General features: G+C 44.7%; 1 protein-coding gene across 1 annotated transcript in view; it reads left to right on the top strand.

Annotated features, from left to right (window-relative positions):
- Positions 1–13,773, top strand: part of PLEKHA8 (pleckstrin homology domain containing A8) — a 116,227-nt gene extending 102,454 nt beyond the window's left edge. Inside the window, exons 11-15 of the mRNA XM_078664037.1 lie at positions 441–571; positions 1,249–1,319; positions 7,565–7,626; positions 10,288–11,492; positions 11,698–13,773. Of these exons, the coding sequence (XP_078520163.1) occupies positions 441–571; positions 1,249–1,319; positions 7,565–7,626; positions 10,288–10,485 (462 nt within the window). The 3' untranslated portion in view covers positions 10,486–11,492; positions 11,698–13,773. The remainder of the gene's footprint in view (positions 1–440; positions 572–1,248; positions 1,320–7,564; positions 7,627–10,287; positions 11,493–11,697) is intronic.
- Positions 13,774–18,962: the final 5,189 nt, after the last annotated feature.

The following is an 18,962-nucleotide window of genomic DNA, read 5'->3' as shown; positions in this document are numbered from 1 at the left end:
TATTCAAGCTTTTGCATAGACCCAGAAGTGAAGTCTGCCATGCCTGTGAGAGACAAGACATGGACACTTGTCCCCCCTAAAGGGCTAGCTTTGGTCATAAGCTCTCCGTGGTTATTAAAGAAACTTTTAATGCTCCTAGTTAGAAACCATCTCTTCAAGGGTGAGTCTGCTAGTCCTGTCCAGCTTGTGTACTGTTGTGCTGCTGATGCTTTCAACAAGATGCTGCATTACATGCTTGCTCTCTAACCATGTACATAGCCTCACAGAGTCTCAGAGAAAGAGCTCACCTGATTTTACAATCCGCTTCTCGTTTCTGAGAATGACCCATCAAATCTAACTTAAATGGAGTGAATAATGGCGCCAATCCTGTTTGTAAATGCTTAGTACTCAGTTAATGTGCCCTGTTCCCTTTATGTGAAATGTTGCACTGTTGTTCACAGAAAATCAACCAAAAATTCATCACACAGAAGGAAGAGTTCCACACACTGCAGAGCATCGTGCTTCATGAGGTGACGAACAACGTGACCGGGGTCAGGAACTCTGCCACGGAGGCCTTGCTGTGGCTGAAAAGGTAAAGAATTCCTTAGGCCGGGCGGGATTGGTGGAGATCTGGGACTGAGCAAGGACAGCTTTCAGCAGCACAGTGGACCATCTCATCCACTGGGTCAGCAAACACAACCATGGTGCTGTGGCATGGTATCGGTGGGGTGACTGTGCAGTGGATGTGTGGCGGGAGAGGAGATTTAAACCTCTCTACCAGACTGGGCATCTGTGCACATGGGGAGGATGCATAGGGTTTAGAGCAGGTCCAACCTCCCCCAGCACAGCTCAACTAATATCCTCTGTTTACAGAGAGTTTGGAAGTTTCTCTTTTGGGAATGTCTGAAGAAGCCTCTACTGTGAACCCTTTGCTGTCCAGTGCCCTATTACTTTGCAGTTTGGTTTGTGCTATACAAGTGCCCCATACATATACATTAATGCATACACACACCTATATAGGGTAAGTGGGGTGATTTTAAAAATCTATTCTGACAGAGCTGGAGCACTCTTTACAGTATGGCACTAGGGAAGGATTTAAACCAAACCTCACCCTCCAGTAGAGCATGGCTGCCTGACCTGCCCCCTCTTGAGGACTTTGTTACCAGTTGTGACCCCAGCTCTGCTACAATATATCACAACCCACAGACTTTTCTGCCCCTGCTGCGTTACAAACTTAACTCAACCATTCTGTTCCTTTCCCTACTACAGGGGGTTGAAATTTCTGAAGGAGTTCTTGACAGAAGTAAAGAACGGAGAAAAGAACATAGATACTGCACTCAGTAAGTGAAAGTTTAGTCTTTTAGTGTTGTTTTGTCAAATCTTAATATCCAAACGTGCTAAGTCTGTGATCATTTAGCAGGAACACTGCTTGTTTTGCAGAGTTATGCTTCTTGCAGAGACAGGACACACTCCCCTTTGTTTTCCAGATTGCCTGATGCTCCCTCATTTGTGTATATTTGGCCTGCCGTTATTGTAATTCTCATGCAGTCTTTGGTTTTTGAACAACACACGTTTATGGAATTCTTTGTGCTGATGACAGTTATTGCATTTTTTTATTTGGCTTTACCAATGTAAAAGGCGTTACCCTTTCTTTGAATTGAAGGCGGTGATCTTGGATGCTTCTACGTATGACACTCTTTACCATTAAACTAATGATAGAAGTTTTCAAATTAAAATGTTGCTGCATGTTTTAAAAGGGCGTCTCTGCGAGGGTAAACCGCGTTGCTGTTTACAGAGGGAGAAAGAATGAGCCTTCATAATTTGCGGTTCCCTTGCGTACATAATGCCTCTCTTTATGTAGTTCTTGAATAGTGGGAAGAAGCTTATGGGAGGCTCTTACATTGATTAGGGAAGTGTGGCAAACAGATCTCACAATGCTTGCAAGTTCACTCCAGGATGAGCGCTCTGGTCTTTTGGATCCACAGTCAGTAATTGAATCACTATTGGTTGACACACCTGGCAAAACTTGACTATTTTAAATGATTCTTAATTCAGAAATATTTTATGGTTCAACTTTATTGGCATTTGATTAAGCAACAGCAGCTGCAGCCCTGGGCATCTATTCAACAAAATCCAGGAATAGTGGAAGTGACATCACACACTCTTTGGCCATAATGACATCCAAGGAGGAGACATCATATGACCGTGAATCTTCCAGCAATTGATGTCACGTGACGTTAACCCGGATGAGATAAAAATAACTGACATCGCTGAAGATCCATATTAACTTTGTGATTAAAATTAAAACATGACACAAATGTCTCTGTTGGAGACACCTATGCTGGCGTGCTGACATGATCTTTGAAAGTGGTGGGGTGTAATATAGCACTTGTCCTACACTGTGGTGATCAAACCGAATCAGCCAGATGTCTTCTGGAAGGGTTTATGGGTGGAGTAGGTAGTCCATCCCTCCTACCCACTGAACAACATTTGAAAACAAGCATTTACAATGCAAAAGTTAGAGCTATTAGCATTGTACATGAACGCGATGTGATGCAGCCATTAAGAACATGACACACGAGGCCTCAAGGACTTATTTATAAAAGATTTAAACACGAAAACTTTAAACAAACAGGTAGAAATGCACAGTAAGTAGCACAGTGTAAATGACTCTGGTGTGTGTGAGACCACTATATATCCAAATATTTTGTGACACGCTATTTGTATGATAAACTGGTGTGCATATCACCGATGCATGCACATTGAATAATAAGTATGGACTTGCTGCTTGTAGATAAACAGGTGTGTAAGTCACTGCTGTAACTCCCAGCAATAATTTAATTCTGGCTCTGGTGTGCATAACACCACAGTATATGCTACCAAATGGCTTGTGGCAAGCTGTTGATAAATTTAAAGGGTGTGCGTGTCACCGCTGAGCTTGTAACCAATAGCAGCACAATGTAATATTAAATGAAGACGTGGGTAACGCAGCTGATAAGCCAGCGTGACACTGTCATAAGGCTAGTAACACATTCTGCCTCTAAAACCTGGTAACGCGCTTTGCCTCTTTAAAAGTTAATTGCGGTACAAGATGATACCATACAGCCAGTCACATGCTCTGCCTCTTCAAAATGTAATCGGAGCACGAAATGCTGAGCTTTTAAATTTATTAAACACCACCTCAGAGCAGACTCCAATAAGTGCACAGTGATCGCGGGGAGGGGGAAAAAGTGACGCGCCCCACATGCAAGTTTCAATTAACACAACTCTGGATTATTTGGCAAGTGAAATGCTGCCACAGCTTGCAAACGGGTAAAGTTCACGCTATATAAAATCGCATAAATAAACGAGCCCAGCAGCCTCACTGGAAGTCAGGCAAAGTCGCCTGTGACGGGGGCGGGGCTGCATCCGGACCGGAAGAGAAGGCGGAGTGAAAGCGTCTTGCGACGCCAGAAGGAGAGCGGAGTCCCTCAGAATTCACCTGGTAAGTTGAAAAGGGCTGGGGGGGGGGCTCGGTTCCCTCGTTGTGTGTGTGTGTGTGTGTGTGTGTGTGTGCGTGTGTGTGTGTGTGTGTGTGTGTGCGTGCGCGTGTGTGTGTATGCATGTGTGCGACGGTGGGGGAGAGGGGGGGTGCACTCGTGTGTGCGCGCGTGTGTGTATGTGAGCTGGGGGGGTGTCTCTGTATGTATGTGCGTGCGTGCGTGGGCGCTTGTGTGTGTGTGTATGCGCATGCGTGTGTGCTTCTCAGGAGACAGCGCCTGGCCGCAGCGCTCGTTCGCGTGCGCGTGTCACTTTGAAATCGCCTTCAGGGCGATGCGCGCGGCCAGGATTGTCTCCTGGGAAGCACACATGCCGACAAAAGAGCTTCGGCGGAGACGCGCTTCCGCGCGTTCAGCCGAGCCCTAAAAATGGGGCCAAAAAGTGCATTTTAAAGCAAACTATTCACATAAATCTGCTAAAAAGCCATGGACTCTGAAGGGACACTGGTTAAATATGCAAGTCCTTTCATGCTGTGCCAAGCCAGGCCATGCTGTGCCAAGCCAGTGAAACCTGAGGCACCCCAGGAATTGGCCCACTTTTTTCAAATTGTGCTATGGTGACCCCGATATTCCAAAAATAACCTCCATTGTGCCAGGACCAGTATTTTGTGTTGGGTGCCCCCTTACAGCAACAGTTGCTTACAATATGCCAGGCCCTGAATTTTGCACGGGTGACCCTTATGTCAAAATTTACTACTAGCATGTTCGGTCCAGCATTTTTCATTGGTGTCCCCCTCTTTGCCACTGCAGTACTCCTTTATGTCAAGAATCGCCTCGAGGGTGCTCGCGCCACCATTTTTCCATTGGTGCTCCATATGCAAACATTTCCTCAAGTATACCTGTACCTTATCGCTGGTGTTCCTTATGCCAAGAATGACCTCCAGTAATCTAGTGCCGCCATTTCTCCATGGGTCCCCTGTGCCAAGACTGACCTCCAGTACTCTAGAGCCGCCATTTCTCCATGGGTACCCTATACCAAGAATTACCTCCAGGACTCTGGTGCCGCCATTTCTCCTTGGGTACCCTACGCCAAGAATGACCTCCAGTACTCTGGTGCCGCCATTTCTCCATGGGTACCCTATACCAAGAGTGACCACCAGTACTCTGGTGCCACCATTTCTCCATGGGTACCCTATGCCAAGAATGACCTCCAGTACTCTGGTGCCACCATTTCTCCATGGGTACCCTATACCAAGAATGATCTCCAATACTCTAGTGCTGCCATTTCTCCATGGGTACCCTCTGCCAAGAATGACCTCCAGTACTCTAGTGCTGCCATTTCTCCATGGGTACCCTGTGCCAAGAATGACCTCCAGTACTCTAGTGCTGCCATTTCTCCATGGGAACCTTATGCCAAGAATGACCTCCAATACTCTACTGCCGCCATTTCTCCATGGGAACCTTGTGCCAAGAATGACCTCCAGTACTCTAGTGCTGCCATTTCTCCATGGGTATCAGTGCCAAGAATGACCTCCAGTACTCTAGTGCTGCCATTTCTCCATGGGTATCTGTGCCAAGAATGACCTCCAGTACTCTAGTGCTGCCATTTCTCCATGGGTACCCTCTGCCAAGAATGACCTCCAGTGCTCTAGTGCTGCCATTTCTCCATGAGTAACCCATACCAAGAATGACCTCTAGTACTCTTGTGCCCCCATTTCTCCATGGGTACCCTATGCTGAGAATGACCTAGAGTACTCTAGTGCCGCCATTTCTCCATGGGTACCCTGTGCCAAGAATGACCTCCAGTACTCTAGTGCCGCCATTTCTCCATGGGAACCTTGTGCCAAGAATGACCTCCAGTACTCTAGTGCTGCCATTTCTCCATGGGTACCCTGTGCCAAGAATGACCTCCAGTACTCTAGTGCTGCCATTTCTCCATGGGTACCCTGTGCCAAGAATGACCTCCAGTACTCTAGTGCTGCCATTTCTCCATGGGTATGTGTGCCAAGAATGACCTCCAGTACTCTAGTGCTGCCATTTCTCCATGGGTATGTGTGCCAAGAATGACCTCCAGTGCTCTAGTGCTGCCATTTCTCCATGAGTAACCCATACCAAGAATGACCTCTAGTACTCTTGTGCCCCCATTTCTCCATGGGTAGCCTATGCTGAGAATGACCTCCAGTACTCTAGTGCCGCCATTTCTCCATGGGTACCCTGTGCCAAGAATGACCTCCAGTACTCTAGTGCCGCCATTTCTCCATGGGTACCCTGTGACAAGAATGACCTCCAGTACTCTAGTGCTGCCATTTCTCCATGGGTACCCTGTGCCAAGAATGACCTCCAGTACTCTAGTGCTGCCATTTCTCCATGGGTACCCTGTGCCAAGAATGACCTCCAGTACTCTAGTGCTGCCATTTCTCCATGGGTACCCTACACCAAGAATGACCTCCAGTACTCTAGTGCCTCCATTTCTCCATGGGTACCCTACACCAAGAATGACCTCCAGTACTCTAGTGCCGCCATTTCTCCATGGGTACCCTATACCAAGAATGACCTCCAGTACTCTAGTGCCGCCATTTCTCCATGGATACCCTATGCCAAGAATGATCTCCAGTACTCTAGTGCCGCCATTTCTCCATGGGTACCCTATGCTGAGAATGACCTGGAGTACTCTAGTGCCGCCATTTCTCCATGAGTAACCCATACCAAGAATGACCTCCAGTACTCTACTTCCCCCATTTCTCCATGGGTACCCTCTGCCAAGAATGACCTCCAATACTCTTGGGCCCCCATTTCTCCATGGGTACCCTGTGCCAAGAATGACCTCCAATACTCTCGTGCCCCCATTTCTCCATGGGTACCCTGTGCCAAGAATGACCTCCAATACTCTTGTGTCCCCATTTCTCCATGGGAACCTTGTGCCAAGAATGACCTCCAGTACTCTACTTCCCCCATTTCTCCATGGGTACCCTCTGCCAAGAATGACCTCCAATACTCTTGGGCCCCCATTTCTCCATGGGTACCCTGTGCCAAGAATGACCTCCAATACTCTCGTGCCCCCATTTCTCCATGGGTACCCTGTGCCAAGAATGACCTCCAATACTCTTGTGTCCCCATTTCTCCATGGGAACCTTGTGCCAAGAATGACCTCCAGTACTCTACTTCCCCCATTTCTCCATGGGTACCCTCTGCCAAGAATGACCTCCAATACTCTTGGGCCCCCATTTCTCCATGGGTACCCTGTGCCAAGAATTACCTCCAATACTCTCATGCCCCCATTTCTCCATGGGTACCCTGTGCCAAGAATGACCTCCAATACTCTTGTGTCCCCATTTCTCCATGTGTATCCTATACCAAGAATGACCTCCAATACTCTTGGGCCCCCATTTTTCCATGGGTAGCCTGTGCCAAGAATGACCTCCAGTACTCTAGTGCGTCCATTTCTCCATGGGTACCCTGTGCCAAGAATGACCTCCAGTACTCTAGTGCCGCCATTTCTCCATGAGGTGAGGAATCTGAAATTAGTCTTCATCAGATGTTCATGTTACCTACCTTCAGTAAAGCTCTTTCTACCCAACCGCAAATGCCTCATCGACCGTCCCTTCCTCTTTGTTTTGTGAATTGGCCTTTGTCCATTAAAAAGATCTGTAGTATGGGAATCTCCACACCTGTTGGCCTAGTTTGCTTTTGGGGCTCTGTGCCTGTGGACGTGGAGAACCTCGACCGCCGCTGATGTCAGCACACAGGAGCAGCGCCTATATTTGTCCCACATGTTCTTTCCAGAGGTGAACAGCCTCGGTGCGGAGCCGCAGGATGCCACTTGGTAGAGCGTGGAGATACTGCTCAAAAGTTTCTGGATCCAGTCTGACGTTTGGGGAAGTACTCCGAAGACGAGGAATATGTGGTTAAATAGACTCTCTATCAGAAAGAGCGTTACTGAAGGTAAGCAGCTTGGTAGTTTATTGTAAACTTCTGGAAACTCTTTGATGCATTATCTCAAGCTCTTTGAAGGCTTTGTCAGGATTTATGAAAGAACAATGCTGCCCAATAGCACTGTCTAGAAATTCTAAGTTGTTAACCGCCTGCTCTTTGTCTCTTGTTTTAAGGCATTGCCTATGGTAAAACACTGCGCCAGTACCACGGATGGGTTGTGCGAGGAGTATTTGCGGTAAGTACTGCTTAATAGTCATCCAAGGCAACACATCTATTTTCTACATCTTGGTGAAGACTTCAGATTGTCTAAGTAGCTTTTTACAGCTCTGTTTCCTCTGCAACCTACCCTTACTGACAGTTCCCTTTGGTGTCATTGTCCTAGTCACTTCAAAAGCACTAAATACCTCAATTTAAATAATTTTCAAACACTTTTATTTTAACAACTTGGCATAGGTAGGTTTCTGCACGTAGAACTAAAAAAAGTGCAGAAGTAAGTGCACCTATTTTTGCAAGTATGCTTTGCTTGGCTCCATTCGCAGCCTTTCCTTTTATTCATTAGGTCATTTTTTGCTTTTAGTTAAGTAAAAACCAAATGTCCAGTTTGAGTTCCTGTCAGTGCCCTGTATGTCAAAAAGTGTTCAAGAACACCACGTGAATCCTTTTTGAGCAATTGAGTTTTTTCAGGACATTGCGAATATTCAGTCTGAATGCTTGCTGGTTTTTACACTTAGTGTAAATATTTGTAAGCATTCAAAATAAAACCATGCACAAACTCAGAGTGTAAAACTCACACACTGGTGGGTTCATGTGTAACACTTCAAACATATCTGCCTCAAGTTATGTTTGATTTAAAAAAAAAAAATAGAACCATATTTGCAAATGCCACAAAATAGCTTATTTCCAAAGTCACCATCCTGGAAGGCTCAGCTATAACACCCACCTCCACCATCATGGGTCACGGTTGACTGGCTAGTCGAATGTGAAATATCTGACTGAAACTCCAGGTATGCTGAAACCTTAAAACAAACAGAGTAATGTTCTCAAACAGCACTTATATACATAACCAAAGATTGCAAAGTTAAGTTGACACCTATGTCATATACAAATTCAGGCCACAATTTTTGTGAAGCCCCGAAAACATACATTATGTGATGTTTACAGACATCTTATGTAGCCAAGGCCTCATGAATTATGCAATTCTCTGACCACAACATTATGAGTTTACTGCCCTTGCCACATAATTATTTATCTCCAGCAGATTTTAACAATCAAAATTTCTAGCTTATACTGCCACATTATGTTACTGCACAGTGGCATTTCCTTTGCAAAGGTTAACTGGTCAGCTTTCAGTTGCAGCTGCTATCTATAAGTGTTACATTTACACTACTGAGGTGAAATCCTACAGCATTAACATGTATTAACATGGTAGATAAGTCGAGAAATTCTGCTACAAAATATACTGCATTGCACCACTTAATTCATATTCTTGAACAGCAAATATTACACATCAACGAACTCCGCGTGGCTAAAGGCATGCAGTGTGGGCGGCCTAACTAGCCCAACCACTGCATACATGTACTGATCACTATATGCAGTGTGTTCCAAAGCGTTCCAAGAGATTCGCAAAGGTGAATCGGGCATCACAATAGTGTTTTTCGACTTCTAAAATATGAGCCACACAAGATATTGTTTGCAAACAACTCCTAAGGAAAACATTGAATTATGTGACTGTTTCCCTAAGTGTTTGTGAATATTGTATGAGGAAAATAATTATAATCACAATTTTTCTCACCACAGCAGCATTAAGTGCAAGAAATGTACAAAAACAAATGAAATGTCCTCAAAAACTAAAGTTAGGTTAACGTTAAGGTTCACCAGGTGTTAATATTGGGTACAACAGAAAACTTCAAAGGACCACAAACTCCTAAAATATAGTATGCTCTTCTTAATTCTCAAAATGTATTCTCTTTCCTCCACTCGTGGAAGGCTCTCCCTTATTTCAAACATCTTTCCTCTCCCTTATTCCAAACATCTTTCCTCTACCTTATTTCAAACATCTTTCCTCCACCCATGAAGGCTGTCCCTTATTTCAAACATCTTTTCTCCACCCATGAAATCTGTCCCTTATTTCAAACATCTTTCCTCTCCCTTATTTCAAACATCTTTCCTCTCCCTTATTCCAAACAGCTTTCCTGCACCCATGAAGCCTCTCCCTTATTTCAAACATCTTTCCTCTCCCTTATTTCAAACATCTTTCATTCACCCATGAAGGCTGTCCATTATTTCAAACATCTTTCCTCTCCCTTATTTCAAACATCTTTTCTCCACCCATGAAATCTGTCCCTTATTTCAAACATCTTTCATTCACCCATGAAGGCTGTCCCTTATTTCAAACATCTTTCCTCCAATCATGAAGCCTGTCCCTTATTTCAAACATCTTTTCTCCACCCATGAAGGCTGTCCCTTATTTCAAACATCTTTCCTCCACCCATGAAGGCTGTCCCCTATTTCAAACATCTTTCCTCCAGTCACAAAGGCTGTCCCTTATTTCAAGCAACTTTCCTCCACCCATGATGGCTTTCCTTCATTTCAAACCTCTTTCCTCCACCCAGAAAGCCTCTCCCTTATTTCAAACATCTTTCCTCTCCCTTATTTCAAACATCTGTCCTCCCCTTATGAAGTCTCTCCCTTATTTTAAACATTTCCCCCACCCATGAATGCTGTCCCTTATTCCAAACCTCTTTCCTCAACTCATGAAGCCTCTCCCTTATGTCAAACATCTTTCCTCCACCCATGAAGGCTGTCCCTTTTTTAGACATCTTTCCTCTACCCATGAAGGCTGTCGCTTAGTTCAAACATCCATTAACTCGCATTGTTTCATCTCCCTCGCCTCTAGCTGGCTCTCAAGGCAGCTCCTACTTATGACAACTTTGCGGCTGCGCTGGCAGTGGGTGATGGTGATGACTGGAAGGAAGCCTTTGAGTGGGCTATGCAGAGAGACCTGGACATTTACCTGCCAGCCATGGGGAAGCAGCTGGCCCTGCTTGACGCACTCTACGAAGAGTACAATTTGGAATCGGATGAAGTGGTGTGACCCTCAAGGAACGGCGACCCAAACTCTGGCTCACGTACTCTCCAAACTCATCTATGCTTGGGGTGCTCTGCTTCAATTTACCCTGAGACAGATTATCTACAACCGAACACCGCTTCCAGTGCCTGTTTGCGTCTGACCATGAACACCTAGGTGCTATGGTTTCTCATATGTGATACCAAATTATAGGGAAATACCTCTTTATGTTTAGTTAAACTTCTGCCTATCAGGGCTGGTTTAGTCCAATATCAGTGATCCACTGTAAACTGAAGCCTAGGTATTTAAACATAAAACTTGAAGGAATTATTCAACCCTTTAGGCAGACATCAGTATTTTGCATTTCCACAGGAGTTAATATCCCTTTGTACTAAAAGGAGTATTAATTCCAATCCCCCACAAATCACAATATTTGTTAAACTAGAGTGCCACTTAGTTTTATTGCCCTCTGAAGAGCTACTGGCTATTGAAAATACTCTGATCATGACTAGAAACAAGAATTGAGGCGTAACTACCAATTTTCAGAGGAATTCAATTTAAATTTGTCACTGTGGTTTGGGTGTTGGTAGATGCAGTTTAAACCGCATGTGGCACATATCTTCCAGGAAACCCAGAAGTCTCTTCTTGGACCAAAAAATCCATTATCTGACCCAGAAATTCTGCCTTGAATGTTATGGATATGCACTATACAAGTGTTAATGACAGAGCGTGGCTGCCTCCAGCTCTGTGCCCATCATAGTTTTAACTTCTAAATTACTTCTGTCTTTGTGGATACAAAAGGGCCATCGGTGTAAAAAGAGGATTCCGCTATACCATTGCTTTTAATTTGTGGCTGTATTGATCCATGTTAGCGAGGAACCCATCTGAAGACCTGGACAGCAATTTCTGCTGCTCAGCAGGGAGCGCAGGAGTGCATCAATTTCAGCCTTTTATCATTTTGAAAAATCTAGATAATTGGATTTGTCTGTTACCCAATTCTGTTGTTATTTTTGTGAGTTTGTTCCTGAAATGAAGTAAAAAGTCCACATTTGTAAAGCGCACAATCACCCGTAAGGGTCTCTAGGCGCTGGGGGGCCGTCGGGAAGATTAAGCGAGCTATTGCCCAGAGTCACATGGTGCTGGGCTGAACTGCCGCCGGAGCCGGGGATCGAACCGTGGTCCCCAGATTCCAGCGCCAGTCGCCCTGGCCGCGGCGCCACACCTCTTCCACTATGACAGACCAAAGCCATTTCCTGAAGTTTGGGAATTGTCACTGCTTTTTTTAGAAAGCTAGGAATTCTTTCAAATTTTCTGAAATTCACAGAAGCACCCAATAATGTTGCCTGCTGGTATTCTGCTCAGTGTGGTATTTCACATAATTCTACTGAGTAAATTCTACCAATAAAACACAATCCATTCAGCTAGTTGCCCCTAAGATTTTTAGATTTTTTTTTTTTAGAAGTCTGACGTTGAATTTGAGCCCAGGCCAGATGAGTTTGTCTTAAATCATGGATGCCTAGTTGCTTCCATGCAGCTCCAAGACATTGAAGTATTTCATGATTTCTGTGCTGGTGGCATCTTAGCCTGGAGACCTGTCTGATGTGCAGGCAGACCAATTTTAGGGAGTGAAGTAAATAATCTAGAAAAACTATCATTTAATACATGGTTGGTATTGTTTTTCACCCACTCAGGACCAGTAAAAACCCATGTGATCCTGTGGCGACTAAATAATCTTCAGCCACATGACTACGTTTTGGGATACTCAAAAAACGGTAATAAACCTTTAGTAATGTGAGCATTTAATCTCAAAGAATAATTCAACACTTGCTTGATATTTTGTTCTTGAACTATTAATGCATTGATTAAGGTGTTGTGTGCCAGAAATGACCAATACTTTCAGACCTAGCCAGCAATCTTCAGCTGAAGCTCTGCACTAAGACAGCACAGAGACTTGAGATATCTTGGTGAAACACCAGCCTGGGCAGGCATTCTTAGAGATGGATAATGCAACACAGCCAGTACATGACTATACTCTTGTATGTTACAACCCCTTCTTTTATTCTTGCATGGCTCCTGCAGCTTCTTCCTTATAGAGACACCATGGAGAGTGTGCACTGTCCCTTTACTTCCCAAGCTTTTATCATATTGAAGCACCTGTATTGAGGGTGTCAAATACCAATTCTTTCCCTATTAACTCAACTTTCTAGTGTGGTTATTTCTATTTTTTTTTAGCCAAATTAGCCCTCTTTCACATGCATTTTAGCAGCACATGTATTTTCTTTCTAGAATTATGCATATTTTTCCTGGGAGGTACATTGATAATGTCAACAAAGCTTTACTACCAAGTTTAATATAGTTTTCATTAGGTTCTATATTGACTGTCTTCCCCCACACAGAGCTTTATTTACAAGTTCTTTTGTATGCCAGTCTCATATTTGTGATGTTACTATGATATGTCATCAAACCTGTCCGTCCATCGTGTTTGTGGTCAGTTTGCAAACTCTTGATCCAAATACTTCCGCTACTGTGGGCATTGCTGCAGAATGGATGGTTCTCTTCTGCCATGGTTTGGGTTTCCCAAAAACCTTTGAGGCTTTTATTCTTTACCAAGTTCAGCATTCACCATGATCTGAATTGAAAGTGGAAAGAAAAACTAACTTTTGAAGAACTGCCTAGAATTCTGACTTTTTACAAATTTCTTGCTCACCCGCTTTACTCACCTTCCAAGGAAACACCAGTCAGTCTGCTAAAAAAGATTTTATATACCACAGCCTGAAAGTTATTCCTTTTGCACATGCAGTATCCAAGGGAAACAAGTCATTATTTACTGCTGACCATGAAATATATGCACTTATTTTGAAATGTGTCAAAATGTAATTTTAATTCATTATGTTGTTTCTAAAAACATTCTTTTCTGTATTTATTAAAGAAAATACTTTAAGGGAAATCCTTAGCACTGAGTAATTGTTACTAGTTTAAATAGTACTTTGCTTTTGTATGGGGTTTAATTAATATTTTTTATGTTTTTTTTCATTCATGGGGATTGCATTATTTTTGTTGTACAGGATTTAATGAGATTTTTTGGAATTGGATGCCATTTTTGGTCTTGTTTGGGGATTGTATTTGTGTACTTATACCGTATTGATTGTTTTTGTATGTGCATGGTACACTTGTCTTTGTTGTATGCAATTTGAATGGACTTTTTTTGTATGTGGTCTCCGAAAGGCTGTGGACAGAACTGTATTTACAAAGGCCAGGTAATACTTATAAAATGATATATTTACTTTTAATAAACAGGAAAACTCCACACCGTTATCTGTCTGCTTTTATATGTTAATACACATACATTTCCAAGTATATGGAGCCAAATACTACCAAACTGCAAGGCGTGAGGCAGTAAAGTGAAGTTATGTCCTATGCAATGCAATTACTTGAAAATTGTCTTTTATGGTGCTTAAGTTAAACTTGCATGGCACCACTGTAGCCGCTTCCTTCCCTCCTGTTACCTTCTTAAATTGAGGGTGACATGGGTTTGGCTCTGTACCACCTTCACACCTATGTCCCAGTACATGCCAGAAAAACCTGGTCTAGAATTTGGAGGCAGAAAGATCTGAGCAAGAACATATTTGACTAAGGGACGCTTTTGGAGTGGCCAATATGCTATTCCACCATGATCACCGTGTGCATCCAAAACATGTCCAGTCACACCTTGTAGGAATTCCATCTTTTCTGTGTGGTAACCCCCGATTTATTTAGTTTGCCTTTAGCTGGACCCTATGTTTTTCTTGGCTTTAGAACTCTGTGCACTTGACACTGCAGTGGTATAGTTCGCATGCTCCTCTTTGAAGCATGGCTGGATTGTAATTGACAGAATTAACTTGCCTATACTTCCTCAGTATATTGTGTAGAAAATGCACCCAGGGCCTGGAAGTTGTATGTCAATAGTGGACTCTAGCACCAAATGTGCCATCCACTACAGTATCCGGGCAAACTTGACTTTAGATCAGTGGGTTTTGATTGGGAAAGTTTGCCTTTTCGACCCTTATTCAGCACTGGCACACAAAGAAAAAAGTTCACCAGCAGGCTCAACAATGGAAGAAGTTTTTAACAATGAGATTTCATGTGGCAGGAAGCAAGTTGCTATTTCCCCAATTGTTCTTGGACATTTATCAACATATTTGGAGGGAAACAATAACTGGAAGAGCACTACTGGGCTTTTGAGGGCAGGAGGTTCACCATGATGGGATGGTTTCCCAGAGAAATTGTAGCAGTATGTTTCTGAGATTACATTCCTGACCTTACAAGAAATGTCCAACCTAATGCTTGCACTCAAATATTTACCTTAATCTGTGCATGTAAAAAAATATGTGCATCCAATGTAGAAAAAGTTTTGTTCCAACTCACTGTTCCTGCACAGACTTGTGTAACCAAAAGGATATGCCGAGAACTCCTTTGTATATTTCTGGCATTTTAACTGCATAGTCAAGAGTTTCTTGGGCTACCACATAGTCATTGACGAATATGTAGACAAAAATGGCTCCCCATTTATTCTAGTACATGTCTTTAAATGGCTTGCAGCCTTTCCTGGACACAGGCCCACCAGAGGCATACACATGTTTTAATATAACAAGGACCACTCACTCTAGAGGATTTTCCATTCTAGATCTGAACACTGAACATCAGTGCTCTTGAACACTGGTTGGGATTGTCCGTAGCAGACCAGAGGCAATGTTTGACTGGCACCAATCTCGACCGGTAAATACTAGCCCCAACAACTACCACAAATCATCGATCATTTCTAACATTGATGGCAATATCTCCACAGGTCTATCCATGTACAAGTCATCAACTGCATTGGGTCATATGTGTCAACCTCGCTAATTGGACTCGGCCATCCATTACTATCCTTGTCATGTGGAGAATCTATAATAAACATTGTTAGTCAAACTTGAATAGACTTACTGGATAATAAAAAATCTGATATGATAATGTTGTTTTGTCAAATGCTTTTTATGTAGCAGAGTGTTTGCCATCTACATAATCTCAGTGTCTTGGCACTTCATTTTTCTGGCTTAGATCAGCAGTTGTAGATGTTCTCCAAATATGTATCTCGAGGAGGAGGGCGTCACCTGACCTTAACGATAGCTAATGTATTTTAGGGGGTGTGGCTTCCAGAGGTAGGGGTGGGATCCAGTGACTTTCCATCCTACCCTATGTGCATGTGATAAGCTTGGGGTATCCATGGGAGTGTCAGGTGTTCATCCCATCGCATTAATCTTTATCATCCATGGTTGTCTGTCCATTTTTAGAATCCAAGGCTGTGGCATAAGGCCCCCCCTACCCTCCATTATAGCAGCTTAAGCTGGGGCTACCAATAGTCCTGATGGCCTTGTGAATTAGCCATTTCAAACCTTCACTGTCTTCAAATCCGGAGACAAAAGCTTATGCATGTCTGTTAGGGAATGTCTGAAAGAGGGGTTTGGGCTGTTGGCTGGCATGTACAGAGAAGGAAACCGAAAGAAAAGCAAGTAATATTGGGGAAAATAGTTACAAATTCTCATATTATGGGAGAGAGCGGTAAGAAAGAAGCGTGAGAGAAACAAGATGGGTAAATAAGAAAGGCAAACAAAGGGAGGGAACCATTAATGGATAGATGGAATAAAGTGGTCGAATGGTGGGAGAAATTATTGACTGTATGAAAGGGTGCACCAATGACAGATGGAGAGGCGAGAGGTCTGGTAGAAGGTTGAAAGGTTTGACAAATGAAAGGGTGAATGGATAGATCGAGCAAGGAGAATTGATGGATGGGTTATAGGACAGATGCATGAATATACTGGTATACGTATATATGAAAGCATAAATGTGTAGGTGAATGGATGGATACATTTTGAGAATGGGTGGATGAAAGGTGACTAGATGGATAGATAAGGCTAGATGAAGGGTAAATGGATTTATGTATAGATAGATGGTAGAAGGTGAATGAATAGGCGAAAGGAATTCATGTAAGGAGAGGTTGTGTTTGCTCATTTTAAACACTCTGTGTGATCAGAGACCTGGGGGGTATTTTATTTTCAGGTTACTTCCTTGGTTCAGGAGGACCACTAATTAGATGATAGAATCGGAGCATATGCAGTTGCAAAAATTCATTCCAGTAGAAGATGAGGCTAAACGCATATCCCTATTTGTACAGGATGCCTTTGTTCAAGGGGAAGCTAGTGATAGATTGAATTTCCTGTCTACTCTGGTGAGTGACCACTGCCAGGTCTTTATATAATGTTAGGGGATGGCCTCTGAACTGCACGGATTAGGCATCCTGTGCTTTGCGCATAATAGACTCCTTCTCACAGTCGGATAATTTCCTGCTGCAAAAACTCAATCTCATTGCGGCTGGACTCGTGGTCCTCGAGAGTGGACACTGTGTCTCTCACATCTGCCAGAACTCTTTTGACTTCCTTAACATCTTGGCTGAGCTCTACCTTGACTGCTTGAATGTCCTTTCAAACAGATGCAAAGAGTACTTCCATGAAGGATCTCATTTATGGGGCCTCCTCCTTGCCCCCCTCCATCTCTGTATCTGGCCTCAGAGCGAGTGTACCCTCCCCAGTCACGGCCACAGCCAACCTCGTGACCATATCTTTGACAGAGTGTTCCTTCTTTCCCCTGGTGGATGCCATAGCAACCGCCAGAGACTCTCATCTCAAGAAGGTCGCTGTTGAGCATCACCACCAGCCGGGCCCCTTTCCAGTAGCACTAGACAGATGCTGCCCTCGATGGGCATCAGACCATCTTCAACTCAGATGTCTCAGGCTGAAGATCGGACCCACTGGGCAGTGCAGGCACAGGGACACCACTGCTGAGGGACAAATGCCTGTGTCTGGCTCGGGAGGGGCCCAATCTTGTAGCAGATTAGGGTCTCTCAGGATATGCAAGATGCGGAAGAGAAGTCTCCGGATAGCCAGTTACTGGCAGCACGGTATCACAGGCTGTGCCAGCTGCTAGGCTTCAACACACTCAAGAATATATCTCAACTCACTGTGGTAATCATCTTCTAGTTACTCTCACCCCCCCCCCACTCATAATCACCCTCCTCCTGGGAGGGAGAAGGTGCAGCGGGTCCTCACTCACCCTTCTACTCAGGGGGCTCGAACTCCGGGGCAGCCCAGCCCTGCAGGTGCAGGATGCCTCCCAAACCCACACTTGGCGCAGTACTCTGGATCAATTTCCTCCCAGCCACAGTTTCTCAAGGTGGTCCTGTGGAGATGGCCCCAGCCCGAACAACCAAGATTACTCCGCTTTTGGCCAGGGGTGTAGCTTCAGAGGGGTGTTTCCGCTTGTGGCCAGGGGTGTAGCTTCAGTGGGGTGTTTGGGGTGTTAGCCCCCCCCCCCTTGATAAATGTGTTTTCTGATAAATAGTTGGGTATTTTGAGATGTCAGTCAGATTTCACCTGTGCTTTTGACATAGACAAACACACACGCACACACTCCGACTCTGTTTTCAAAGTCCTCAGAATATTAGATATTTTACCCAAAATTATGTTTGTCTCAATTAGTTCTCCTACCAATCCACATTCCTCTCCCTTTCCAATGCACCTTAAGTCCCTCACATGCACCCTACTTGCCCTGTAATGTGTTTGAACATTATATGAGAGTCTGATAGTCGGACAGTCTGGAGCTCAACCCCCCTCCCCTCCATTCTTACTATCCAAGCTACACCTCTGCCATGGCAATTGGAGCGGGCACCCCACAGCCTCAAGTCAGAGCCCGGGGGGGGGGGGAGCGGCGGCACTGAGGTTTCGGCAGTACATCCTCATCGTCACTACCTCTGGATGCGGTCCCGTGCAGCTTCCTCAGGCTGAGATCGATAGCCCCCAGTGGCTCCTTACCACCTCTCCAGTCACCGCAGTTGGGGCGGTGCCACTCACAGTGCTCTCTGGAGGCCGCCACTTGCCCGGCCACGGCTTGCTCAGTGTCTCTTGGGTCTCTGCAGGTGAGTCTATTCGTCCTCCGTTAATCTCACCCCACTTAACCCAGCTCACTCAACATACTTCTCTGGGCGAGGCGCGGCATTTTCTCTTCTCTGAGGGCGGCTCCCGGTCTTCTCAGGCCCGTCAGGTGTCAGACACCGCCTGGGCCACAACACTCGGGGCTGACGTCTTCTCCGGCCCCCACCTCTCGTCTTTACCCTTGGAGACACTCCCAGGCCCAGCAGCCAAGTTCACATCGCTTGTGACAATCCAAGTAGGCCCTCTCCCACAGCCCCCAAGGAACCCTCTGAAAGCCTATGCAGCCTGCTCACCGCCTCTCGACCGCCAAGGTTGGTCTTGTGTGGAAGCCTCAAGCTGCGTTTTCTGACAGCACCACATCGCCGCTCCAGCCGCAGCAGTCAGGAGGCGACACTCACGGGTGCTCTCCGAGGGCTGCCAAGCGCCCAGCTACAGCCCGGTCTTGGCTACTATGCCTAAAGCCACCACGATCTTGTTTCTTGTGTTCAAATATTTCATTGA

The sequence above is a fragment of the Lissotriton helveticus genome, chromosome 10, assembly GCF_964261635.1.
Source record: "Lissotriton helveticus chromosome 10, aLisHel1.1, whole genome shotgun sequence".
In the NCBI taxonomy this organism is placed as follows: Eukaryota; Metazoa; Chordata; class Amphibia; order Caudata; family Salamandridae; genus Lissotriton; species Lissotriton helveticus.
The sequence above is the reverse complement of the archived record's forward strand: the minus strand, read 5'-3'. Positions and strand labels throughout refer to the sequence as shown.